Consider the following 18,342-nt stretch of genomic DNA (forward strand, 5'->3'; position numbering starts at 1 on the left):
GTAAAAACCATGGGGTGAGACAAACGTCTCAGTAACCAACTTTCCAACTCATCATACATACTAACATGTGCTCGTAAGGTGTCAAGTGGGATAATTATTAAATCTTAATATCTATATATCAATGAAAACACAAATATGTATATTCAAATAATCTCAATCATTCAAACCCTCATTACAACGGCTAACACACAAGCCACATAAGTCTATCCCTCACTATAGGGGATCAAACCGACCTATAGGCCTATCCCACACTTTGGGGGATGAATAAGTAGTCACAAAGGTCCATCCCTTATTATAGGCCTATCTCACACTTTGGGAGACGAATAAAAAGCCACAAGAGTCTATCCCTTACTCTAGGGATGAACGAAGAAGCCAACCAATGTGCACCAATAGCGGCCTTACCACGTGGTAGGATAGAGCTCAATCCAAAATCCAAACAACAACCAACCATTCACAATATAACAAAAATGTCTCAATCTTTTCCCAGTATAATCCATAAGATATAAATCATATATCTTTTCCAAATTTCTCAATCACAATTCTAAAATATCCCACAAGACAATTTTCATAGCTTAAAATATATATACTCAAATTCCAAATAACAAATATTATTCAAAAATAGGAAAATACTCACAAATAACATATTAGCACATATAACAAGTGGAAAGTGGTTACCTCTCGTCAAAGTAATACTAAGGATTACCACAAGGTCAATCCTTTGCTCAACCAATAATTAATCTATACAATTAATATAACCACATATTAATATAAACTAATTAATTAATTAATTAAACTTCTCTATATTATTTAAATTTCTAATTTAATTAAATTTTTACTCTAAATTCCTGCAACTCTCATAACCCAAAAATTATTAAGTATTTTAGAAATAACTTAAAATTTCTAACAACCCAAATTATTTATTTACAACCTCCGAATTATTTACTTTACTAAAAAGAATTTTTCACAATTTCTAAATATAAAATTATTATGGCCTAAATTCTAAAATCTCATTTAAGCACTAAAAACCAATAAATGGACAGATCCAAACCGATTAAAATCTCAATAATATGCCAAACAACCCAAATAAATTACTTAACTTGAATTTAATCGGTAAAAATATAATATAAATAATATATAACAGATTTTTCAACTAGAAAAACTAATTTAAATACTAAAAACCAACAAATAGAGAAATCTAAACCGATTAAAATTAACAACTCATTTGCTTCTAAATTTCTATAGTCATCTTTTATCAAAACTCAATACTTATATCATATATAAGTCTCAAAATTTTTTCTAATCACTATAGTAATAATGTAAATAGGAAGCTTAAAATATATAGGAAATATTCATAAAGAAAGATTGATAAAAAGAAATAATTTTATGTATCTAAAATATCTTCAAAACTCATTCTTTCCTTTACCGGTATGCTCCTTTCGCTCTTACACACACACTAAACTCTCTTTTCTTCTTTCTCTCTTGCGTAGTGCGCACTCACATTTTCAGCTTACCTCTCTTTCTTTTATTTTTCATTTCCCCAACGACCTTTCATTTTTTCTTCCCTCATTAAATTCCTCTCCCTTATTTTCTTCCTTCCCTTTTCAATGCTTCAGCTTTCCACCGAATTCGGTGGAAAACTGTGATCCCTTTTTTTTAATAATATATATTAAAATATTATTATTTTATTATAATAATTTTTTTTGAATTTTTTTATAAAATATTATTATATATATTTTCACATAAATCCTAAAAATTAATTTAGGATATTACACACTACAAGTTGATCACCACACCCACTCTACATGGCAACTCGACGGTGTTGCAAGGGATTTGGGGTAGGGAGAACGGTTGACTATAATGAACTCAATGAAAAGGGAATGGGAATCTTGGTCAACCACTATGCCTCCGTCTCCACCACAAGTCAACCATCGTGTTGTTGTGTCTACTCTCCCCAGCAACTCGACGGCGCTGCAAGGGATCTGAAGGGGAACGGTCAGCTACAATGAACTCAATGAAAAGGGAATGAATCTTGGTCAACCACCATGTCTCTGTCTCCACCATGAGTCGACCATCGCACTGCTGTCTCCAGTCTCCAGTCTCCACGGCAACTCAACAGCACTACAAGGGATCTGGGCCAAGGAGAATGGTCGAATACTTAAACTGAACAAAGTTGGGAATGGGGGAATCTGGCCAGGAGGAAGGGATCGAGGGAATTGAATGACAACGTTCAATTTTTTTCCTTTAAATATAGGACGACGTCGTTTTGGGTAGTGAGTAGGAAAAAATATTAAACCAGTCAACCCCCAAACCGGGAAGTTGACCAGTTTAATACTAGTTTGACCGGTTACTTACCGGTTCTATAGGTGACCAGTTTTCTTCTTAAACCAGATCGGATTGTGGACCGGTTCACTACTTTTCTGATTGAACTAGCCGGTCTGGTCCATTTTTTTCCCTTGCTAAATCTAAAATCTAAAATAAAAATAAATCTTTTTTTGTTAGAAAAAATAAAAATAAATCTAGATACATGTAAAGTGGTAAAGAAAGATAAAAATAAATCCAAATCATGCGCAGGGAGGTCGATGTCTTAAACGGGAAGAATTTTTAAATTTAGTTTATTCTCACACACAACTGTATACTAAAATTCAAGAGACTAATTAACTATAATTAAGAGGATAGGATTTCATTATATAAGATATGTGTAAACAGCTGGCAGTACAAGTTTCACTGTAATAAAGTTTACGGCGTGATTAGTTGTCTTATTAACGGAGTTTTTATCACTTCTTTCCATATGCCAATATGAAACATTTTAAACCTAATTCCATATTTGATTCAATAATTGAGACTTTGATGGTTTGTGTTGCATGGTTAATTTGTATTTTTGATTTAATTTGAATGGTTCTTTTTTTTTTACCTTTATTTGTTGAAGATATTATTTTAATATGCATAGAATATAAAATAAAAATAATATCTTAACCTTTAAAATAATTTTTTATTTAAAAATTATCAATTGAAACTTTTAAATCTGAATGATTTTTTTTTTGCCCTTGAATCTGAATGATTGAAACTATGTTTAGATAGTATAGATTTCAAGTCTTAACACATCCATGAGCACCGATTTAACTAATAATTTAAGAGTTATAAACAACATTGAACAATATATTAGTTCTAAATTATGCCCAAATATCCCCCCCCCCGGGGGGGTTAGGCTTAGGGGCAACAAGCAAATAAGCATGGAGGGTAGATTTGGATCGAAAGGCTCATTGTTGCTAGGCCTTGACATACTAAGTTGCTTGCTTCCTCTTCTTTCTGCCTCTGCCTTCGCTTTTCATGTTACTAGTAGTTATGGGTTTATAGTCAGAGCAAGACAATTCATTCATTTTCCCAAATCTTCTTTCGTAGAAGTCCCATAGTTCAGACCTGGCCGCAGGAGAACCACGTTAGGAAATTAACTTGCATGGAAAGGTCCATTATAGAAACACGAGAGACTACCAGCTTAAATTCATTTTTTGTTCCCCCAGTACCATATAAGTTTTCAGTTTCCGTATTTTAGTTTTTGCTTTCCTTCTTGTTACTTACCAGTATGCCAGGAATTGGTACGGCTCGTACTTTCCATAAATTTCTTCAACATCTCTCTGAACTGTTTGGGTTGTGGATTTTCTTGAATGAACCTGCATTAATACATATCATGCATAAATATCAAGAGTATTTGACAAATTGACAAAGAAAACAGGAAATGTTTGAAACTAAACCTGTTTCAAATGCCTAATCGTTTCAGAATCGGTTGGAATAACATGGTAGTAACCCATGCACATCAGAACATTGGCACGAGTAAAAGGGCCAAATCCCTCGATTTCTTTCAAGTGGTCCGTTAGTTGGTTATAGCTCAATAAGCTTGCATCTTTAGAAAGTTCTTCAAGTAGTCCTATTTGAAATCTACCTTCAACAATGGCTCGAGCAAGTTTTAATATCCGATCTGCCCTATAACCACGTTTGCATCGCTTCGCCATAAAACTCTCATCATCAAGGTTTGCTAGCTCTTCTGGGGATGGAAAATTCCCAATACGGGCCCGTTAGCAAAATAGCCTCTTCCATCAGAGAACCCAAGAAATGATTCGTCATCTGTGCTTAACGCCGTTGAATTTTGACGAGATTTGCAAAGCTGACTTGGATTTTCATCAGTATCAGTTGGAGGCAAGCTTGAGTTCAAACTTGTTGCAGGGACATTGTCTTCCCGCGAATTTCCATCTCCTTCGAACTTCAGTTTCTTCTTAAGAAACTTGCTTTTAGAGGAAAAGCCAGAGGTCCTATGTTTTTTCTTGGTTTCTTTTGTCGCTGGTGTCTTTGGAATGTAGTTTTCATTCTCAACTGTTGGAGACTGTGGCTCCCCCTTCAACAACCGATGGGAAGGAGGACACATTGTCCAGTTCCGGCTGAAGCTCACAAAGTGCCTGAGCCATGCACAAAGTCCTCGACCACCTGAATTTTTCTGTTTGTTAGTTTGGGATTTCTGAACAGAGTGGAGTCAAGTAATCGTTATTGGAGGAGAAGGTGAAGCGGCAGAGCTTCTATTCCATTATTTACAAGTTTCATAAAAAGATGGCCAGTGACTTTCTTAGATTGAAATCCTCTGAAATTAGAAGTTTGTAAAATGTCTATCAAGGAAGGAAGATAGAGAAGATAAGAGGCAACTTCCGTACACACTCTCACATCTTGGATCACTGCCTTTAATCTCGTCTCAGAAATCACTTTAGAGTTAAAAACTATTAAGGAAATCTGTGTTTCGTTGATAAGAAAAAAGGGAGGAAATAAGAAATCCCAGAAGCAAGAAATAAAATGAATTGAGGAATAAGTTTTCATATCTTCATTTCGGCATCATGTCAATCATATGGTGTGCCAGCCACCAAGTTAGAGTCAGTAGACAGATCATGAAAGACAGTAATAGACTCACTGGCAGTTGCAGAGGAGGATGCACTTGACCATATCCTCAAACAATGTGGGAGACCTAAAGACTCTTCCGTTAAAGCTTTTGTTGTGATCATCATCGCCATGCATGGATATGCTTCTGAACTTCCTCACAGCTTTCTCTTCGGTCTCTGACAGACGAAGCATTCTTGACACCTGAGCCTGGCCACATCAGGGAAATTGATGATGATATTTTTGTTGTTGCTATGAATAAAATAATTGACGCTCCCTCGTAACCATAAACCCAAGTCGAATTGAAATTAATTTTTTCCCGTTCAAATAGAAAGAGCGACCAAAGGATTTCTGAACAGAACAATATTCGCAATATTTGGGTGCGTTTTTCCCAAGTAATGTTCAAGAGCATTGATCAGTGGTGATACCAGTAATGCGTGTTGTTGTTGAGGAGAGATGGAGCTGGTGGCATGAACTCGAAGAGTGAGCTGGGACGGTGCGACGGCTGAGCAATGGTGACGATGACGGATCCAAACAGAGATGAAGAAGGGGAGGAGCGATCACCGGAGAGAGGTAGACGGAGAGGGCGCGTGAGAGTGTCAGAAAGAGGGTCCCAACAGTTAGGAGCCATCACAAAGAGGCCACGGCTGCACACAGCTTTCCCCAATTGAAATGCTTCTCCTGATATGCCCCAGTGGAAGCTCCAACTCGCACCACCGCCATGGACGACCACTCGCCATTCTTCCTTCCTCTTCGACGTCGTTTCTGGTATCGCCTCAGTTAAAGAGAGCTTTTCCTTCTCCTCCGTCACTGTGCTATTTTTGAGACCAGTTTTCCATGAAGCCACGTCCCAGACTCCCAGCGAACAATACCCACACACAAATACAGCCGTTGGTCGCTTCTTCCGCGCCCCCCCCTTTTTTCCCCTTCCCTTTTTTCACTTATTTATTTTTTATTTTTTTCGGCCTGAATTTATATATATTAGTTCATCATTATATAACTAATCTGTTCAGTTTGGAAAAATAAAATAATCTTTCATAGTAAAATCTCACAAAAACAATACATTTCAATTATATATATAAAAAATGGTTGGCTGCTAATAATCTTTTTCTTTTATGCCTCAAAATTAATTGAAGATATGTTATATCTCTATCATCATTAATCTCTTTAATCTTATATGAATCTTTTTTAAAAAATATGTCATATTCCTATTTACAAAGAAATCCTAATAATATGTACCAAAAATATATTTATAATATGCTGAAATTTTTAATATTATTTTTTTTATTTTTACCTTCATTAATCGTTCTTTTCATTTAAGACATTGATCCTTATAATATAATAAAAAGCCAAAATATTTGGCTCTTTGAGAAATTAAAACCTATTATTTAAAAATTAAGAGATTAAAATCAAAATGAAGATAAATTTAAAATATCAAAAACTCATACCCTTTAAGGAAACAAAAAGTCAATAATGTCAAATGGGCCCGCATGAAGGAAACTAGGCCGGTACAGCTGCCACACCTCTCCGGGTTCTCCCTCCTCTGGGTACCTCAGACTCCTGTCGTGAGTCACTTCTCTACGTTCCTTATGCTTTGTTTAATCACAAAGAAGAATGCACCCATAATTGGTGGATTTAATTCGCTTTCAGTCTTTTTTTTTTTTAAATTATCATTACAGAGAAGAAGATGACTCGCAAGCTTGACCTCACCGCAAACATATTGGTTGGCATTGATTTCTTCCCCGTGCAGTTGGCAAACTATAGATTCGGCCTAATCGGATAATCATATATCCTCCTGTCTTGGCGTTTCACTTCACTGATCACTATGGTATCCTCTGTTAACCCATATTAACAATCCCTCACTGTCAAATCCTGCTTGAGAAAAATATGGAGAGTGCTGATTTTTTTTTTATTTCTGTTGTGTCATTAGGCAACTGAAAGTGGTGATAATAAGCTAAAGCTGTATTCGTACTGGTGGAGCTCATGCGCCTTTCGAGTCCGAATTGCTCTCAACCTGAAAGGTACTCAATACAGACAAACACAAGACTGTTGCTGTCCCTACTTTAGTTGAATTCATCAAGTAAATGTTTTGTGTGGATGAAATCCTACTTGCTCGAATACTTTATCAGTTTAGTGTGCCTTGATTTCAGGGATTAAATATGAGTACAAAGCAGTCAACTTGCTGAAGGGAGAACACTCTCACCCTGGTTTTTTTCCTTCTGTTTCATTGCTCCAATTTGGTCCTTGATAATGGTAAAAATTGCAACAAACACAAAAAAGAGTGATGTTAGTATAATCATTTGTGAGTTCAGGGAGTTGACAGATTAGTGGGTGGGTGGGTTTAGTGTAGTTTAATTTGCTTTGTTGTCTTACTGTTTTGCTTTGGCATTTCAGATTTCCTGAAGCTCAATCCTGTCGGTTTTGTTCCCGTCCTCGTGGATGGGGACTTTGTAATTTCTGACTCTTTGGCCATCATTATGGTGATTATCTGCTTTTCCTTTGGAGTTCGGAACTGCAAATTCTTTCTATAACCTCTTCCATTGCTCTTAAATCATGTTTTTTTTGTTGTTGATGGATTTAATAGACATGCAGTATCTGGAGGATGAGTTTACTCAGCGTCCATTGCTTCCTCCTGATTTACAGAAAAGAACGATCAATTTTCAGGTATAAATTCCATTATTTTGGGAAAAGGTCACAACTACCCCCGTAGTTCAACTCATCTTTTGAACTTTACCGTGTAATATGAAATCCAGATGATAGATTCCTGTATACTATAGCGAAATTGGGAGCATGCTCTACCATCTGCCCCCTCCCAAAAAAAAAAAAAAAAAGATCATGTAATGGAAATTTGAGATTAAAGGCGTTTTGCTTTGAGATTCTAGACAAAATAGTCAGGCCTCAACTGTGAAATTTTGAAAGAAATTGTGACCACAGAGTTAGCGGAAGAAGGCATCTACGTCCCCAATGACAAATGCAATTATTTGAAATTGTGGATTTGGATTAGAAAATGGGAAAATGACAATAAAATACCACTTGAATTCTAAAAGGACAAATAAGGGACCTGAATAAGCAAAATGACAAGGAGGTCACTGGGAACCAATCTGGAATTAATATTTTCGGCCAAAAGACCAAAACGCCCTGATGAATGCGGGAAGACCGAAAGCTGAAAGTGAGAGAAAGGAGAGAGGAAGACCGACGCTGATGAAATGCGGGAAGAAGGAAAGAAGAATGTTGGAAATGCTATTATCTTACTCCTTCGCATCACCATTCTGTAGAGATTGTTGATTTTGGTTGTGGGAAAGAGGATTTGTAGTGAGAGAGGGAGTGAACCGAAGCGGAAATCAGCAAGCAATTACGTAACGTAACTGCTGTGATATGCTTGCTGGTTTTTGGTAAATCCCATTACGTGAATGGTAAATTTCACTATACATGTAGTTAATTATGAATTTTACAAAATACATATTGTGATTTATAACTTTTGTAGTGAAAGTGACTACTTTGTTAATGGGTTTTGCAACCTGTTTTCAGGAGATAAACAACTTGTTTGTAAAAACTAATAAAATTTCACGCTAAATTTGACAAAACGTATAGTGGGATTTACAACTTCCGTAGTAAAAATGACCACTTATTCAATGGGTTTTGTAACTTGTTTTCAGGGATGGGCAGCTTGTTTCTAAAAACTAATAAAATTTCCTACTAAATTTGACAAAACACATAGTGAGATTTACAACTTTCGTAGTGAAAATTACCACTTCTTAAATGAGTTTTGCAACCTCTTTTCAAGGAATTGGCAACTTGTTTCTAAAAACCAATAAAATTCCATGCTGAATTTTACAAAACATAGAGTGATATTTACAACTTTTGTAGTGAAAATTACCACTTCTTAAATGAGTTTTGCAACCTCTTTTCAGGGGATGAGCAACTTGTTTCTAAAAACCAATAAAATTCCATGCTGAATTTTACAAAACACACAGTGATATTTACAACTTTTGTAGTGAAAATTACCACTTCTTAAATGAGTTTTGCAACCTCTTTTCAGGAGATGAGCAACTTGTTTCTAAAAATCAATAAAATTTGATGCTGAATTTTACAAAACACACAGTGATATTTACAACTTTTATAGTGAAAATGACCACTTCTTAAATGAGTTTTGCAACCTCTTTTCAGGGGATGAGCAACTTGTTTCTAAAAATCAATAAAATTTGACGCTGAATTTTACAAAATACACAGTGATATTTACAACTTTTATAGTGAAAATGACCACTTCTTAAATGGCTTTTGCAACCAGTTAATTCAACGTGACTACAAAAGTTGTCACTTTTATTAGTTTTTACAAACAAGTTGTTTATCTCCTGAAAACAGGTTGCAAAACCCATTAACAAAGTAGTCACTTTCACTACAAAAGTTATAAATCACAATATGTATTTTGTAAAATTCATAATTAACTACATGTATAGTGAAATTTACCATTCACGTAATGGGATTTACCAAAAACCAGCAAGCATATCACAGCAGTTACGTTACGTAATTGCTTGCTGATTTCCGCTTCGGTTCACTCCCTCTCTCACTACAAATCCTCTTTCCCACAACCAAAATCAACAATCTCTACAGAATGGTGATGCGAAGGAGTAAGATAATAGCATTTCCAACATTCTTCTTTCCTTCTTCCCGCATTTCATCAGCGTCGGTCTTCCTCTCTCCTTTCTCTCACTGCGTCGGTCTTCCTCTCTCCTTTCTCTCACTTTCAGCTTTCAGTCTTCCCGCATTCATCAGGGCGTTTTGGTCTTTTGGCCGAAAATATGAATTCCAGATTGGTACCCAGTGCCTTATTTGTCATTTTGCTTATTCAGGTCCCTTATTTGTCCTTTTAGAATTCAAGTGGTATTTTATTGTCATTTTCCCTTAGAAAATTCGTCAATGGGAGTATACAGAAGAACAAAGAGGGGTCAGCTCTCCAGCTAGCTATAATACAGGGCTCTATTATCTAGGTTTCCAACCAGACGGTGTTTGTTTGCAAACGGATCAAAGTCTAGTGTGTGTTTGCAAATGGATCTGTAGATTACATCTTCACTGGATGATTGTGTTTTTCTCCAATGTTTAAGTTGTATCACTTTCTCCTTTTCTGTAATTCTGTTGTTTCAGTCTTTTGATTCCCCTCCCCATCGAAAAGAATAAAGACGGATTTTTTTTGGGGGGGGGGGGGTTGTTGGAGTTTGAGTCTAAAACTACGATGTAGGCCCTGATGCATGTTCTCTTCTAATGCTGTGATCCATAGGTTACGCATAGTGGATAATTTCTCCAGGCTATGTGATAAAACAAGAGAATAAAAATAATAAGTTTCTAAAAGTGGATTTCAAATGAGATTCTAATGGAGTTAAATGTCATGTGTGGAGTCCATAAGAATGACACCTCATACTCGTAACTTCATGCAAGGTTAAAGGTAAAGACTAAGGGATTAAATGGTAATTTTACAAAAGAGGTGGATTTGAAATTATATTTCAATACAATATAATGTTTCTAAGTATAAATATCTCTCCCTTCCATTTGATGAGGAATTTTCAGCCAAATGAGAAGGAAAAAAGAGAGGCCAAAATTTTCAAGAGCAAAGGAAGGAGAGGAAGAAGGAAAGGGACAAAAGGATCACCAAGCAGTGAAATTAGTTGATGCTATTGATGTTGTTGAGCTTGTTTATGGTATTTGATAAGTTATAGAAGTAAGAAACCCTGAGTCTTGGTGCTGGTCAAATTTACATAAAGCATGTTAAGAATGATTTGAAGTTGGTTTAATGATTAAGAGGTAGAAAAGACTAGTAATTAAGTGATTTTGTGATAAAAATGGAATGAATCCAACTTTCCTTTTTGTCGTGCATGTTTCGGCCAAGAGGGTTTCATGAATGCCAATTTGATGCTTCCAAATAAAATTGTGTAGAGTTATACTAAAGGAAAGTGATTGGAAGCATTAAAATTAAAAATGAAATTTTTGTCCTAAAAATCCTAATGTTTCAACTAAACCTAGTTTGAGGGGAAGGGTTGGATTTTGTTGAATGAGTTTAAAAATGGATTTTACATGCAAAGTTATATAGGAATGGTATATAGAAATGATTTTAGAAAGATTGGATTAACAAACCAAAAATTTGAGTTTAATGTGTTGAGCTCAAGATCAAGAGGTCAAGTTATAATGGTCACTTACTTTCATGGTTCTAACAAGAGTACTGAATAATGTGTATATGTATTTAAGGCCATGATGTGTCAGAAAAAGGGATTTATAAGGTTGTTCAAGAATCTTGGATATTAGAAGAAAAGCGAGTAAGAGAAATATTATAAAGACAAAAGGTAGCAAATTTTACCTTACTCTTATATGTTTGCTTGTTGCTTGCATGAAATGATATATTTGATATATTTTGTGTTTATATGAAATCATGCATTAATCATGTGATTATATTTTGAGATATATCATAAGCGAGTTAATATCATTATTAGTCTTTACACTTTGCCTTTATTTTGGTTTTAGTCCCTGAAATTTGAAGTTAATGCTTTTGGTCCCTAAAATTTATTCTGTTTATAACCGTTGGTCCTTGTAGTTTGAAAAGGAGTTGGAGTTGATATTAACAGTGTTAAGTTTGCCTATGTGTCACTAACATTGTTTAAATTGATGGTGTCAACTGTTGACTGGGCAAGGATGACTTGGATATGTGATTTTTTTATTAAAACAAAAAATTAAAGCCAAAACACCGTGGTAGCTAGACTGAAGAAGACGGTGGTTGTTCTCCTCTCTACAGGCCGTCACTGCTCTGGACGATGAAGGTTGAAGCAGAAGAACAGTGAAGTAATTGCCAGCTTTAACACAATTTGAGAAATCGATAAGTGGATTCCGACCAATTGGGTGCTTCTCTTCGGTTACTGTTCATTGTCTTGGTGAGGAGGAGTGGGTGAGCTGGAGGCAGCTACTGTTCATCATCCTAAACAAGAGACGCTGACAGGACAAAGGATGTTGGGGTTAGGGAGAAGCTCTAAGATTCCCAGATAGAGAGCCATAAAAAAAAAAAATAATAAACCTTTCATTTTCCGAACAGGAACGTTTTTAAGAAATGGAAACATATAGAAGATCATGCAAGCAACTAACGCTTAAAGGATTATATTAAGAAATTATCCCTACTGCAAGAGAAAAATGAAAAAAAAAAAAACTTAACTACCCTCCAATATGTCCATATGAAACCCAACTTCCATGATACTTAATTAATTATAATTTATTATTCTTTACCAGTCCCTCCCATTGTCAACTTGCTTGAAATCAACCTCATGTTGGAGATTTGTTGATTTCGAATCAGAAAATGCATATTGCTCTGAAGAGCCCAAAAACACATGCACAAATATACATACAGCAAGAGTAAATGAAGGCACCAGCTCGAGTTGATGTGTTCATCACGAAACCTTTGATGCAGAAATTTTGCGACAAGTGGCCCCACACAACATATATTACCCAGAAACATAGTTTGATGTAATGCCAAAAAAAAAAAGGAAGAAGAAACATAGTTTGATGTCATGGAAACCCAAGTTAATACCACCAAAATTATAAAAGGAAGCAACAAGAAAATAAAGAAATACATGAAGGAAGCAGTACATATCTTCAATACACCCATGATAGAGCCCACTATTCATCATCTTCCTCCTGGAGTGGACACCGTCGACTTCTTTAGAGAGAGAAGAGAGACACAGTGGAACTACCTTCATCAGAACTTAAACGCAAGGCGTGGCAAAGGACTAGGGGATGCTGTTCATCATCCTCTTCAGTGAGCAAGGAACGACGTCATCTTCTTGTGGAGCTAGAGGAGCTTGACGAAATCGGCATTAACACGGACACTGAAGGAGATGGTGCCGTCCCCGGCGAAGAAGATGACGACAGCGTTAAGGTGTTTTGGCTTCTTCTTCTTTTTTTTCCCTCCATATAGAAGTCGCATATCCAGGTCAGCAAATGAGCGTGCCCAGTCAGCAGTCAACATCAGCAATTTAAAAGGTGTTAGTGAACTTAACACCGTTAATACCAGCTCCAAGTCCTTTTCAAACTACAGGGACCAATGGTTATAAACAAGATAAATTTGAGGGACCAAAAATATTGACTTCAAATTTCAGGGACTAAAACCAAAACAAAGTTAAAGTGTGAGGACCAAAAATGATATTAACCCTATCATAAGCCTATGTGTTTTGAAAATGATGCATGATAGTTTAAAACATGTCATTATGTCATGAAAGATTATATGCAAGCATCTTATGATTCCAAGCATTCCTGTGTTTGCTTGAGTGATAAATTTGCTACTGAGATTCTCCTTAATATCACTGTCTCTTACCCAACCATATGTATAATGATAATGGGGAAGAATGCATGGGGTAAAGTAAGAAGATTGATGAGGCGAATTAAAGAAATATGTGTTATTATGTTATGTAATAATGCTCCTTATATGGGAGTGATTGTAAGAACATGTCATTTATGTATTGTAGTTATGTATAATGCTGCCATTGGCATGTATAATTGTGTGTAAGAAGGCATGAGCATGGATTTGCATGCTTTCCTAATCAACATAGTTTAAATATTTGATTAGTTGAGGATTAAAAAGGTACTTCTGGAGCTGTGAAATTGTGGCGGCACTTTGATAAGACAAATGATTGAATTTGCCCATAAAATTTCATAAGCATGTAGTAAACATCCTAATCTTTAAATGTAGTAGATCACTTCAAGAGGATATATGTGTTAAAAGTTATGGATTTCAAAATTTAAGGTAAGAAATCTAAATAGTACAGTTTTACCAAATGAATAATACAAGTTTGTGCATTTTTCTAGAACAAATGAGTAAGTGAATGAATCAAAATAGACTTCAATGAAGAGTTAAATACCTTCATATGATTTTTCTATATTTAATTATGAATTTTTATAGTTAGACCATAAAACTAGAATTACCAAATGAATAGTAATCTCAGAATCAAAATGTAAGATTTTAGTCTGTGGGCTTAATTTATGATTCACTTGAACTGTAGCGCTTCTAATTGCATACTAAAAGTATTAAAAGAATGGAAATTACATCAGTCATCACTCCGGTGTAAAAGGTTTATTCTAACCAATCTAAACGATTTTTTTTTCCTAGTAGTTTTTAAAGGATTTTTCTAGTAGTGTTTATTTACTATGCATAGTGAGAAGAAAACTAGAGAAGTTAGTCCCTCATAGTGTAGAAAATTAAGATTTGATTCTTTACTAAGAGAAATGCTCATATTTAATCCTCAATAGTATCTTGAATAAGATTACCTCTAATAAAAAAATACCCATACTTGGGGGGAAAAAATCAAAGAGGCTTAAGCAAAGTGGTCTGACATTGCTTTGAAAGAGAGACGACAATGTTGGGCCCACTTGAGATTGAAACATTCACGAATTCAAATTATCACGCCATAATCGAAGAGCTCTCACAATATTCCCATGCCAAGTAATTCAAAGTTTTTAATATCCATACAAGAAAATGGACAGTGTTATGCAAAGAAAGAAAAGGAAGGGAAAAACAAACCGTACAAATCAAAGGGAGAACAAACATGATCTGAATATAATGAACAGCTGTCGCCAATTGTTGAATCCTTTTAATTTGCCTTCATTACAAATTCACATGAAGCTAGCTGCTACAGATGGAAGCTCTACCTACAAAGAAAGCGATACTGATAGAGGAAAAGACGAATGGACCTTTTAATCCGTGATTAAATGCTAAGAAGTTTAGATGGGATTAGAAAGAATATAGGGAGTTAGATTATTTGTAATTGTAAATTTATATTTTAAATTTTAGTCCTTTAAAATAATTAGATTTTAAGGTCTTTTTTAATAAAATTTATTTTTTTGGGCCCCTCTCCCTAATTTTCTCTATTTTGAAACGTTAATTTTGTTACTAAACTCAAACTTTTTAATACCATTATATGACTTGTTAATCACATTACAAAAATTAAAAAAATTTTAATTTATTAGGTACTTAGAAATCTTTCAAAGTCAAAAACTTCTCAAATCACATGATCAATAATGTTATTAAAATTGTTAATATCATTACAAGAGCTGTTAACCGTGTTATTGAAGAAGTTGAAAAAAATCTCACTTAATTTTCTAAAAACGTGTTAATTTTGTTACCAAACTTATCAATACCATCACATAACTCCTCAACCATGTTACAAAAGTTGAAAAATTGCTAATTTTTTATACACTCATTAATTTCTTCAAAACTTGTGATATGTAAGTGAAAGCCAAATAGTGATATGTTCATTTAATTATACCACTCATGTTTACTTTTAAAGCAAATTCTGTCGTAACTTGCATACAACAAGTCATGTCCAATTCTAATAATATGGTTAACAACTCTACTAACACAGTAATTTGATTTTAAAGGATTTTTAAATACCTAATAAATTGAGAACTTCAATAAAGGTATTAATAAGTTTGGTAACATAATTAGCAACCTACTTTTTCAGGAAATTGTGAAAGTCAGATTCTTTTTCAACTTTAACAGCACAGTTCACGGCTCTTGTAATGAGATTAACAACTCTAATAATGTCGTTCACTGTGTGATCTAGCAAGTATTTTGATTCTAAAAGATTTGCATGGATCTAATAAATTGAGAATTTTTCAACTTGTGTAACTATTTAGGGTTTTCAAAATTGATGCACCATTTTATTGTCATTTTTCCTTTTTTTTTTTTATAAAAAGTCAAATTATATTATCCAAACAGATAAAATGATACATTATAAAAGGCTTATCAAACAATTCTATACTACAACCCATTTGTGGAGCCCCAGTGCAAAAAGAAAGAAACAACAAAAGAGAAAATACAAGCAAACCCAAAATACAGTAAACTTTGGGGCTCATTCCAAAGAGTGCAAAAAGCTGTAGCCTTCAAGCATCATCATACGCAGCTAATCCAGCTTGAACATGCAACCTAGTATTTCCTTCTCGTCAAGCAAGACACTTGTAAGGAAAACGTCTATTAAGTGAAGGTACTTTATTTTCCAGGTTTTTAGTAATGAAAATAATTAAGGACTAGGGTTGAAAATATAAAAGATAAATATAAAAAATATTTAAAATGACTACTGGAAAAATTGCAAAACTAATTATTAAAAGTATTAAGAAGTACTAAAATTATGAAAGATGAGTACTGAAAATATTGGAAAAAAAATTTCATGGTGCTGAATGAAACATATTTTTAGAATATTGGGTGCATTTGAAAAAATACTCAAGAGTTCTAAATACATGGGGAAAAGAGAGTGGAAAACAAATTTTGGACAACATTGAATAGTTTGTTCTTCTTATTGAAATAGCAAAGATTAGCATACACATGAATAAACTCGTTTTAATTGACACATGTCTAGTACATCTAAGATTGAAAGTTTTAATATATTCTGATACCTTTTATTTGGTCATCCAGGTTTGTTTACTTGTTTGATTCACTAGTTTTAAGGTGAATGACCAGTTTTTTGTTAGTCTAAATCCTATTTGATTCTGTATGAATTAGGTATTGGTTTTCAGTTTTTTCATAGCATTGATTATTGATTTTTTTTTTCTTTTATAAAAGACAATTTTATTAATAATTAAATAAAATGATACATAAAAAAAGTTTTGACAACTAATATACCAAGGTATGTATTCCTCCGGTTCTAAATAATAAAATGGGTCTTATATTTAAGATCGGAGGAGTAGCTACGAAGCCCATAACAGAAATCAACAGAGAGCTTTAAAACTACATGGACCTTGAGATGGAAAAGAGAGCGAGTGAGAAAGAGGGTGTGCACAAGGGATTGTCGTTCACACCAGGAACGAATAATGGAATTGAAACATACATGTCTAAGGAGGATGAAGATCTCATTGGCAAAAGGATTAAAAGAATGCCAGGGGACGTGGAGATGAAAGAAGTCACCAAGGAAGAAAACTATCAGAAGCGATAGAAGAACCAAAAATGAAAGTGGAATGGGAACAGGACAAGTTGATGGGTATACCAAACCTAAAAATAAACAAAAATGCCAACCAAGGGCCAGATTTCTTATAAGGCGAAGCTAGTAGGTAAGGATGAGACATTATGATATAGGCTTTGAAGAACAAATGAAGGAATGGTTAAAAGTCGAGGAAAAGGTAGCCCCATCCCAATCAGAGGAGTAAAAGAAGTTGCTTGAGACATTAATGAAGCTTAATATGTCTGATGAGAGGTTGAAGAAACTATATAAACCATGGAAGGATGCTTTAATAATTGCCTTCATCAGAAAAATGATGAATTTGAAGATGATGCGAGATAGAGTTTGAGGGCTATTGAAGGCGGATGGCATCGAGCTTATTGATTTACCTAACAACTATTATATCTTCAGGACTGATAACAAAAATCTAAGGACAAAACTACTTTTTGATGGCCCTGGATCATTTAAGGACACTATCTGGTACTGCAAAGGAGGAGTCCCAATCTGCCAAAGGTAGAGTCCCAATTTTAATCCGTATTGTTACTAGCAATTCGAGTTAGAGTTCTTACTTTATCGATGCATTGTTAATCTAAGGATTGCATGCTGGAATTAGGAAATTTGATAGGGAAGGCTCCAAAGGTAGACCTTAATACCATGGCTCATTGTGACAACAACATTATGGCTATGGGAAGAGGGAAATATGTTGGAGTCAATGTAGAAGTTGATCTAATTAAGTGATTCCAATCAAGATCCCTAATAAAGAAGACAGTGTACAATGTGGAGTATGAAGGGTTGCAAATCATATGCTTTAAATTTGGTATGTATAGGCATAATAAAGAGGAATGCCCATTATATGCAAAATCTAAAAACCAAACACCAAAAAAATACCTTTTGGCTGCTTCTCAACAAACGCAAAACCACTCTTTGTGAACTAAAAACAACTTGTTCAGTGCACCAGGTATTACAATAGATGAACAGTACAAAGAGTGGATGAAAGTGAAAAAAAACCCACTAGAATAAGACCATATAAGGCTAAGACTAAGAAAAAACAACCTCCTAAGCTAAATGCAGGAATGAAGTTAACGTCTAAGGAGCAATGTTCGCACTCAGGCGCTGGATTTAATATTTTGAGGGAAAATGATTCGCTTATCCCATCTGATGTGAAAGAAATTTTTACCAAGAACAGGTTATGGGCAAAAGAATGGCATAAGAAAGAAGACAGAGAAGTTTTTCCTATAGAAGAAATAAAGGCAAATAGGAAAAGTAAAAGAACAAGTTAGAAGTAACTTTGAGGATGAAGAAACAAGTGGCATGAAACAGAGCATTCCCCAAGATGACGGCTTTGTTTTCATGCAAAGACAGGAGGGAGGTGAAAAAATAGTGCGACAACAGAGGGTGTATAGAAACCCTAGTGTTCACAGGGAAAAGCCCCAGCCCATAAAAAGTTAAAAGGAGTCTTGTGACAAAAACA

General features: G+C 34.7%; 1 protein-coding gene and 1 long non-coding RNA gene across 2 annotated transcripts; one reads left to right on the forward strand and one right to left on the reverse strand.

Moving 5' to 3' along the window:
- Positions 1-3,360: 3,360 nt before the first annotated feature.
- On the reverse strand, positions 3,361-3,893 carry LOC114721142 (uncharacterized). The gene is made up of 3 exons (XR_003738031.1): positions 3,750-3,893; positions 3,577-3,668; positions 3,361-3,417 (listed from the first exon to the last, which is right to left on the reverse strand). It is a non-coding gene; the product is annotated as an uncharacterized LOC114721142 (long non-coding RNA).
- Positions 3,894-6,660: 2,767 nt separating this feature from the next.
- Positions 6,661-12,862, forward strand: LOC114721148 (glutathione S-transferase 2-like). The gene is made up of 6 exons (XM_028906968.1): positions 6,661-6,742; positions 6,845-6,935; positions 7,065-7,121; positions 7,309-7,394; positions 7,507-7,578; positions 12,611-12,862. Exons 1-6 carry the CDS (start codon positions 6,740-6,742, stop codon positions 12,860-12,862), a joined length of 561 nt encoding a protein of 186 aa, XP_028762801.1. The 5' UTR covers positions 6,661-6,739.
- Positions 12,863-18,342: the final 5,480 nt, after the last annotated feature.

This window comes from Neltuma alba, unplaced genomic scaffold (genome assembly GCF_004799145.2).
Source record: "Neltuma alba isolate B1F8T4 unplaced genomic scaffold, ASM479914v2 tig00012012_pilon, whole genome shotgun sequence".
Taxonomy (NCBI): domain Eukaryota; kingdom Viridiplantae; phylum Streptophyta; class Magnoliopsida; order Fabales; family Fabaceae; genus Neltuma; species Neltuma alba.